General features: G+C 44.5%; 1 protein-coding gene across 1 annotated transcript in view; it reads right to left on the bottom strand.

Annotated features, from left to right (window-relative positions):
• The window catches only part of ABCA5 (ATP binding cassette subfamily A member 5), a 92,436-nt gene extending 83,791 nt beyond the window's left edge, over window positions 1-8,645 (bottom strand). The window contains 1 exon segment of the mRNA XM_019623806.1: window positions 8,575-8,645. Within this exon segment, the coding sequence (XP_019479351.1) occupies window positions 8,575-8,613 (39 nt within the window). The 5' untranslated portion in view covers window positions 8,614-8,645.
• Window positions 8,646-10,360: the final 1,715 nt, after the last annotated feature.

The following is a 10,360-nucleotide window of genomic DNA, read 5'->3' on the forward strand; positions in this document are numbered from 1 at the left end:
AAAAGAAAAGAAAATGCAAATCAAAATCACAATGATATCTCACATCACACTCGTCAGAAGGGCTACTATCAAAAAGATAAGAAATAACAAGTGTTGGCAAGGATGTGGAGAAAAAGGAACCCTTGTGCACTGTTGGTGGGAATGTAAAGTGGTACAGCCACTATGCAAAACGGTGTGGAGTTTCCTCAAAATATTTAGAATAGATGCACCATATGATTCAGCAATCCCATTTCTGGGTATTTACTTGAAGAAAACAAAAATACTAATTTGAAAAGATATATGCACCCCTATGTTCACTGCAGCATTATTTACAATAGTCAAAATGTGGAAACAACATAACAACTTAAACAGCAATGGAAGATTGGATAAAGAAGATATGGTACATGTATGCAATGGAATACTACTCAGTCATAAAAAAGAATGAAATCTTCACATTTGCAACATGGCTAGACCTCAAGGGTTTTTTGCTAAGTGAAATAAGTTAAACAGAGAAAGGCAAATGCTATATGATTTTACTTAGATGTGGAATCCAAAAACCAAAACTCAGATACTGAAAACAGACTGGCGGTTGCCAGAGGGAATGTGGGGGTGTACAAAATAGGTGAAGAGGATCAAGAGGTACAAACTTCTAGTTTTAAAATAAATAAGTCATGGGGATGTAGTGTACAGTATGGTGACTATTGTCATTAATATTGTACTGCATATTTGAAAGTTGCTGAGAGAGTACATCTTAAAAGTTCTCATCACAAGAAAAAAAATTTTTTTGTAACTTTGCATGGTGATAAATGGTAACTAGAATTATTGTGGTGATCATTTTGCAATGTAGTACATAAATATTGAATCATTGTGTTGTAAACCTGAATCTAATATGTTATATGTCAATGATACTTCAATTTGAAAAAAACAGACCTGTCTAGGATGTTTTAAGATAGAACTTTCTATACATGGGGTATAATGTGTTCTGCTATGCTTCTGAAAAAACTGGAAGTACCAACCTGCATAGTTTAGCCTTTTGTCCATTTGGAAACTCATCAAGACAAAGGTCTCAAGCCCCCTGTTACATTCTTGAGGAATCTCTGATATGGAATCAATGATTTTTCTGGTAAACGAGGTGGCCAAACATGGATGCCGAGGAGAGAGTGAGGAGGAAGAGACGCTACCACAGCCCCATCAAAGTTGGACCTTGAATTCACATTACCTTAATCTCTTCCCCCATCCATCATCACTACCTGTCCTCTAAAATGCCCTTGGCTTTGACTTGCCATTTCTGCTGGATGCCTTCATTTGCTCCTCCTGAGGCAATTTTCATTATTTTCCACCCTGCTTCGTGTCCCCAGAACCTACAGGGATGTATCAATGGGCTCCTGGCCCTGACTTCCAGTTGTGTTTGGCACTGTCAGGAGATCAATGGGAAGGCAGAGAGAACGTGGTGAGGTTGGGGTATTTATTCCTTCTCCAATTTCCCTCCCTACGGGGACCTCCGGAGCTGGCTGCATCAGGTGGTCTCAGCTCAAGTAATGCAGCCCTCTCCACAGTCACATCTCTATCTCCCCAATTCCTGTAAAACCCACCCCCTCTTCTGCACCCAAAGGCTTAGGAGTGGTGATGGAGCCCCACTGTTACCAATCTGGGGATCTGTACTATGCCTCGTGGTTTCCCTACACTATGCCCATGCCTTTGTAAATAGTTTATTAAACTCAGCTTGAGGGTGCCTTCTGCTTTCTGCTGGTAACACCTCTCAAATTTGATCTTATATGGGTTGAATGTTTTGACTTGGTGATATTTCTGTGTTCCTGCCACCTGAATCACTGCTCTTCACAGTGACGTAAACCTCAATTTCTGAAGTCGCATAGAACTGGGTTCCTTTCCTATCCCACTTCACCTTCTATAGCTAGAAGACCTCAGGCCAACACTTTACCTCTGTGAGCCTCAGTTTCATCTGAAAAACGGAAATAATAATAATAGTGTATCTGCTCCATAGAGCTCCGCAGAGGATCCAAAGAGAAAAAACAAGAGTGGTGGGGAGTGTGATGAACTACAAAGCTCACCTAAAAGGGAGGCAATGGCTCCCCAGATCCAAGGGATGGCTGTTGTGAAGAAAAGCCAGCCCAGAGCTGTCAGTTCTTCTGCTACTTCAAGAAGCTAGAAATCCAAGTTTCTATATGAAACCTTCCCTTTACTCGATGTCAGTATCATGAGGACAGTAATGAGCATTTTATTCATTTTTGCATCCCCAGTGACTCGAACAGCACCCAGCACATAAAAGGGATCAAAAAATCTTTGTTGAATAATTATTCCAATTTTTAAGTATTCTAGCTAATCAGGGCAAAAAAAAAAAAAAAAAAAAAACAGGGCCATGCAAGAGCTGCACGACCATGAGTGAACGCCTCCTTAAATTTTGCACCCTAGGTACCTCCCTCACCTTACACCGTCCCAGCCCTGAACAAAACACTCATGAATTGCTACTTAGATTTCTGCTCTAGAAATAATCACACTTGAAAGGTGCTAGTAAGTGATGGATCCTTTTTGAGCCCCTCCTCATTGGATAAAGCCATAATTTCATGGAGTGGCATACAGCCATCATGTTCAGAATTTCCACTGTGCAGCCCCTCGTTCTACTCACCTGTAACCAGGCACTTTAATTAATGTGCTCAAGGCTGAGAGAAGAGATGCTGCAACTTGTTTCAGCCCAAACAACTCCCAGATCCTCCTCTCCCGCTGCCACAGCCTGAAGTCCAAACCCAATGAGCTGCAGACTTGTTACTCAGCTTATAAATGCCAAGGAATGAGCTCTCCAGAAAAAGAATGACTTGGTGGACACGCTGCAGATAAATAATGTATGAAACCACTTCTTATTGTAACAGCACTTTGCGGCGACACTAATATTGAAAAAAAAATGTTAACATGTGTTAGATGGTGTTATATTCAGTGAGAGATGAGGTTTGGCAGGCTCTGGGCCACTTTGAGTCTAGGCCAGCGACGTGAGAAACAGCAATTCCCAGCTGAGGGGTGTTAGCCCCTGAATAAAATAGGCCAGTTGGGTCAAAGAAGACCAACACTTGACCTTGGCAAGTATCTTGTGGTGGCCACTGTTGGTTGGATGGCCCAACAGTCATTACCAAATCCCTCTCTTCCGGTCAACTTTCACTCTAGAGGTTAGAAAAGTTTCCCGCCACTTCTGCAGTTGGCAGTGGTCATATAAAAATCTAGTGATTTATGAGTGGAATTCTGCTGAGGGGAGGAAGGGGTTGTGAGAAGAAACTGTGCTTTCCTGATAAAAGAAGCTAAAGTGGTCGGTCAGCACCATCTGTATCACTCTCTTCCCGCCCTGAATTGGGATGTGATGTCTAGAGCTGTCACAGCCATTTGAAAACCAAGAAGCATGGGAGAAGAGGACTGCAGTGACACCAGTCTTGACGTCCCTGAGCCTCCAAACGAATGCTAAGAGATGCCCGTATTCAACGTGGATGAGGAAAAAATAAATGCCTATTTATATGTCTCCATAAGCCAAATGTTTTGCTCGATACAAATGAATGCATTCTGACACCTATCATAACCTCTCTGTGCCACTGTGGTCTCATCTGTATAATGAGAATGATAACAGCATCTACTATTGTTGTGAGAGGTTGTGGCTTTAATGAAAATATGTTCAGCTTTGAAATAGAGCTTGGCATGTAGGAAATCCTGAGCACTAAAGCCATTAGGTACTAATGAATAAGAAACTATTAGGCTTTTTTTTTTAACACTCCTAAAGCTATCACAAATAATGTCTGAATCAATGTAAACAGAAGGCTAAAATGACATAAAAACAGATGGGGGCAAGGGACTGAGGGGGGAGCAGCAAATTTGGAGTCAGGCAATCCAGGTTCTTAATGTCCAATAACAGGGGAATGACCATACCAACAAAGATATCACTCCATGAGCAGCATATGCAGTCTTTTAAAATGCACAGAAACAGGGTGGCTGTTAGCTCAGTTGGTTAGAGCGTGGTGCTGATAACACCAAGATTGCCGGTTCAATCCCCACATGGGCCACTTTGAGCTTTGCCCTCCTTAAAAAATAAATACATACATAAATAAAATGCACGATAAAGACCATGTATGGACATGGGGAAATACTTATGATACAATGTTAAATAAAAAACAACACAGGGCCGGCCGAGTGGCTCATTGGTTAAGAGTTGGCTTGGGAGCACGAACTCTGAGCAGCAGGGCCGATGGTTCGAATCCCACATGGGCCAGTGACACTGCACCCTCTACAGCTAAGGTGGTGAACAACAGCTTGACCTGGAGCTGCACTGCTGTGAGTCGCCAGCGATGGCATAGGCTGCAGTAGGGCTGCAGTGGGCTGCCGTGAGCTACTGTGAGTGGCTGGCAGCCAGTGTGTGCGGCTGACAGATGGTGTGAGCTGCCGTGAGCCTCCATGAGCAGCTGTCCAATGGCCAGCGTCCGATCTGCCTCAGCCAGGAAGAGTGCAATGATCACAATACCAACATGGGCCAGTGAAGCGACATCCTCCACAACTAGACTGAAGAACAAAAGGATAGCAACTTGTCTGTTCCCCTTCCCCAATGCTATTATTCCCTTCAATTCCCCAATAAAATCTTTAAAACACACACACACACACACACACACACACACATACACACACACATTACATTTAAAGGATAATCCCAATTACATTGTTTTTAAAAGTGAAATTTAAAAAAAATAATAACTAAAAATGGTAACCTATGAGCTTAGGGATAGTGTTTTTCTCCTTTATGATTTTCTGAATTTTTCAAGTTCCCAGGGAAAAAAACCCATAATCATTGTATATAATAATAATGTTTCGATCATTTAAAAGAAAAAAAAAGATTATGTAGGGTACCAGATGGGTACTGGACTTATCAGGGGGATCACTTCATAGACTGTGTGGATGCCTGACCACTGTACTATACAACTGAGGCTGAAGTAGAATAGCACTGAATGTCAACTATAATTAAATATATACATATATATTTATATACATAATACTATAATTAAAGATATATACGTGTGTATATATATTCACGGGATGTAAAGTTCAGCACAGGGAATATAGTCAATGGTATTGTAATAGCTATATACAATATCAGAGGGGTAGTAGACTGGGGGGGGTTATGGCTTTGTGAGAGGTGTAAATGTCTATTACATTGCTTTGTATACCTGCAACAAATAAAGAAATAAAAATAAAATAAAAAATTGAGTCATCCTGATGTTAATAGCTTCCTGGTAAGAGATGTGGTCAGTCACCTTAGAGCTTAATTCTCAGAAAGCTTTTAGCTGAAATGTTCCCTACCACCAACAGATAGCTGTTAGAAGTTCTTCTGGTCCACCCCAGCAAAGCTGATAATCACTCCTTTGTTCCACATCTATATCCAATAAATAAACTGCAATTGTAGCTAACATACTGTATCATCATTTATTTGTTTGCATATCTTAATCTTGAACTTGAGATGGATTCCTGAAAAAAAAGACTGACTTATTTATCTTTGTTTCTCTATCACCAATGGTATTACAACCAATAGTATCTTATTGCAAACTCCTTTATCAAAGCCTTCTAGGAGTCCTTATATACCAAAGGTCTGCAAACTACAATAAAGAAGGTGGGGACTAAATCCAGCCTGCTTTGTACAGCCCCTGAGTTAAGAGTGTTTTTCATTTATTTGTTGGTTAAAAAAAAAAATCAAAGAATAATATTTTGTGATGTAAAAATTATATGAAATGTATATTGTGTCTATAAATAAAGTGTTATTGGAACACAGCCATGCTCATTTGTTTCCATATTGTCTGTGACTGCTTTTGTGCTACAACAGCAGTTAAGAAACTGAAACAGAGACGCAAAGCCTAAAGTATTTACTATTTGGCTCTCTACAGAAAAAGTCTGCTGACCCCCCGTTATGGATCAAATAAAGAAGAGGAAAAGTGGCACATTTAAAATTTACAGAGGGAGTTATGCACCAAACATAATGAGAAAAAGAAAAAAGTTATACACTGTCACTGACTCTGCAGATAGATAAAACTTAATATAAGAACAATTAAGGGAAAGAATGGGATGGAAGTTCAAGGCAGAGAAAACAGGGAGTGGAAAAGCTAGACACTCTAACAGGCATAACTTGTATAAAGACCAGGGATACCTGAAATATGGCAGAGGCATAGGCAGAGTCAATTGGGGCAAAGGGTGTGGGTGTATGTTCCAGATGAGATTGTAAAGACAGGCAATAAAAATGGGTTGTGAAATACCTTGCATGCAAAATTAAATTAGAAACCTTTATTTTGTGCACCCATATATATCACCCTATATTTCCTCTACTGGACTTTTCATACCTCAGCATGGTTGTTTAACTGTCTGGCAATTATATATTTCACTAGTTCATTCACTCCCCCAATCCCCAAACCTCCAAAGCTTCCACTCATAGCATCACCCTCAGATTATGACCTGATTCCTACCCTCACTGAGAAAACTGAAGCTATCAGAAATTTCCAAAATTTTCCATTATCCTTTCTATCCACCTACGTATAGCCGTTCCTTAAGGTAATGTTATATTGGGTTGTCGGAAAAGTCATGACACATTTTTGCAACGAGAAACAGAAAAAATACATCATGACTTTTCCGACAACCTAATACAATGTGCTATTTCAGCCTAAACTGAAGACTCTGTTTTCATTAGAAATCTGAGCAATAAAAGTTTAAATGGAATCTGATATTAACTACATTTTTAATTTAAGATTTATTTCTTGGAAAAAGAGGTGAAGAACATATTTGGCTGCTGACTTGAAAGAAACCCTGCCCAGCTACATCACTAGCTTCTCAACTAATAAAAGCACTATAAAATCAAGCCTTTTAACTTAACAAGGGGTAAATTATAAATGTTCTCTTCTCTAGTATTTTAAAATTTACTGAAGGTAGTATAATAATAAAACAAAATACTATGATTTAACCTAAAATATGATTTAACCTAAATTTTATGACAGTATTTCTTGCTAAATGGGAAAATAACAATGCAATGGTACCCATATCTTTTATTATATATAACAGGATCCTAAAAGCTAGCGCTTAAAACTATTTCTAATCCAATTAACTCATATGCCAGTAAAGGTTACCATTTAGTAGTGTATCACAAAATTATTTTACAAGACCATCCTCTCAATCTCAAAGGCAGAGACTGTAAATTGTACTCATCTTGGTAACTCTCTTGGCACACAGTTTAGTGTGTGGAATAAGAAAGATATGCAAATAAACATGGAATGTACTAATAAATTTACTTTTACCCTGAATGTAAGATTCCCTTAAACTAAAACCCCATTTGAAGGAAAATACACTTAAACAGCACATACTCAAGGTTTCATGCCTTGTTCGTTTGATTTTAATCCAAATACCCTAAGAGCACGTAAGTGCTCTAATAATCTCCTCTTGCATGGAGTCTTCCCTAAAAATATGTAATATCGCTCTCTGGGGCAGATCCAAAATATAAAGCACCAGAATTTGGAGTCTGGCATCCCCCGGGGTTGGAATCTCAGCTCTACCTATTTGCTAGCTGAGATCTTAATAAGTGCCTTAGCCTCGTTGCCACCTATTTCCCAACTCTGCCCAACTGGAATAACCCATCCAGCTGATGCAGCACATCCCTTTATGCACGGCGGGGATCGTGGTCTCACGGCACCGACCAAAGAGGCAAGGTTTGCAGGAAAGGCCCGTTGTTTAATGAAAGAAGCAAGTTAACAGCTCCCCAGGGAGGCGGCGGGGGGGGTTACCCAACCTTGGGATGCCCACTGGCTCAGGCCAAAGACTTTTCTGCTGTAATACGTTTCCCAGCATATCTGGGGATAAAAAAAAAATTTTTAAAAAGCTGGTGCTGCCGTGTCCGATTTGTTCTGCAGCCTCGCCTGGCGGAGGGTTTTTTAAAACGGCCCCGCCGTCCCACGGCAGTCACGGGTGATCCGGCTCCGGCAGGAGTGCGTGGGGCTCTCAAGGCTAAGGCCGAGGGGCTTCGAAGGAAGACGTGCCTGTTTCCCGCTCCCTCTCCCAGGGGGCTCCCGACGCCGGCTGTTCTGCTCCCTTAACCGGCCTCACCGCCTCGCAGGGCGGCCGTCGCGAGGACTGAACGGGCCGATGCCGAGCCCGGCTCTCGGCTGGGCGCCCACCACCCACACCCACACCCTCACCCACACCCACACTCCCTCCCTCTCCTCCCCTTCTGTTCCCTTTCGGAACGCCCTCCCTGAGGAAGGTAAACGCGATCCTCTCCACGCTCGCGGGCGTACGTGTTTTAAGAGGCATTATCTGCGCCTCAGGAGCCCCGGGGGAACCCTCCTTCGAGCTCTCGTCGCCTAGAACCCAGATCAACGCCCCCAGCCGCCCTGGCTTTCCTAACCGCTGACATCTTTTCACGCCGCGAGTGGTTTCCTGTGTGTTTTCGGAATCGGGGTGTTCCGCTCCCCCCAACTCCCTTCAGCGCGCACGGTAATGATCGGCACGAAGCCCCCCTCCCCTTCCCGCCCCCCCAGGAATAACGGGGGATAACAGGACCCAGCTGTTCCGAGTGGGACTGACTTCCACAGCCTTTCCGCGCTTCGCTAACGACGCCTTCATGATGAAACGACCACGTCCACCCCAACGCGGCCTCGCGGCCGTCCCACGGCGCGTCCCAGGTCCCGGGCGGGTCCTCCTCGGCATCAACAAACCAACACCCTGGGAGGAGCCAACAGCATCCCCCACGCGCGCCTCCTGCGCGCTGAGGAAGCGCTCCGGGTGCTCCTTGGCTCACCTGCTCGGCCTCCTTCCGAAGCCCGCGGCCCCCCACACCTCAGACCCCCGCCCCCCTGCGCCCCTCACGCCGCCCCCCCTCTCTCACCACTCACTCTGCGGCCGCCTCTGGCCGCCCCGGCTCGGCCCCCGCATCCCCCAGGAGCGGCTTTCCTCACCTCCGGGCCCGGGCCGCAGTGCCGTCAGGCCGGGACGCGCTCAGTCTGCGGAGACCAGGCAGAGGACGGCGCTCCGAAAAGTGTGTGAGGGCGCGGACCCGCGCGCGCGTCCCCGCTGCTGGGCCCCCTGCGCCCCAGCGCGGCTGGACCGAAAACGCTCCGGCCAGAGTAGCGCTCGCCGCCGGAAGCCCGGCGCCGCCTCCAGCTCGACGCACCTGAGGGCGGGGCTCCTGCAAGACGGGGCCGCGAACGCGCGCGCTCCCGCCACTCGGCCCCGCGCGTCCGGGCGCAGGCTGGGAGCGGCGCGCCTGGGAGGGGGGAGCGCCTGGGGGCGGGGCCTCCAGGGGGCGGGGCGAGTGGGACCCGCCTAGGCCCGGATCCCGCGCGCGCCTCAAGCCGCGGAGCCCTGGGACTCCCGCGTCGAGTGGCTCAGCGCCAGGGTCGCCGGCGTAACGAATCTGTCTCCTCCGTAGAGACCTCACCACGCTCGCCCCTGAGGCACAGGCAGAAACAGCCGGCTTGAAGTCAGGAGCTCGGGTGTGATTGCAAACCCTGCCTCCTCCTACCTGGGTGACCTTGGCCTCACATCTAGTTTTAAGAATCCGTTCTTTTCTGTTTCCCGGCTTTTGAACGGTCCTCTCCCAGGACTTCATTTCGAGTCACTCCGCACCCCCTTCTCCTTTATGCCGCAGCGTCTGGGATGCGGTGTCCTTGTTTTCGTAACTGCTGCCTCGGTCCCCCATCAGACACCGACCTAGGACTTCTGGACGTTGAGGATGCTTTAAGTTTCTGAAGTGTCCTCATGAAAATCTGGGAAAGGGGCAGATCCTCAATTTTCTAAACGGTCTGAGACAGATGGCATCCGTGAGAGATTCTATATCACACGTTTTCTAAAAATATAAACTGGTGTTTTGAATTTTATTACCGAAAGTGACCTAAATGGTGGTCAAAAGTGATTGTAAAGAAAAGCTCACAACTCTGGCATTACAGATTTTCCTCTCCAGATTTCTGTATGGTCACATTTCTTTGCACAATTCTTTACTTTGGGAAATTTAACTAAAGAATTTTTTTAATTTTGTCGATCCTAAGTACACCGTGTATTTTTTTAACTTATTTTTGTTTTTCTGCTTAAATTTAAGCCAAAGCTGCCCAACAGTCACAATGCTAAGGTATACAAAAAAAAAAATCAAGAAATCAAGTTTTATTTATATTGCCAAATTTGGATTAAGTAGTAAATTCAAGAAGTTTAGCAGAATCCGTGATGATTAAAAATCTGGCAGTGAGAGCTGGAGAAAGGGAAATAGACTGTTCTAGAAAGTCCATGGGAAAACTGAACAAGGCAGGTAATGAAAACTATTCATGATATATTTTTCTCTTTTGAAATATCTAAAACAGTTACAAATTCAGAAGAGTGC

This window comes from Hipposideros armiger, unplaced genomic scaffold (assembly GCF_001890085.2).
Source record: "Hipposideros armiger isolate ML-2016 unplaced genomic scaffold, ASM189008v1 scaffold_562, whole genome shotgun sequence".
In the NCBI taxonomy this organism is placed as follows: Eukaryota; Metazoa; Chordata; class Mammalia; order Chiroptera; family Hipposideridae; genus Hipposideros; species Hipposideros armiger.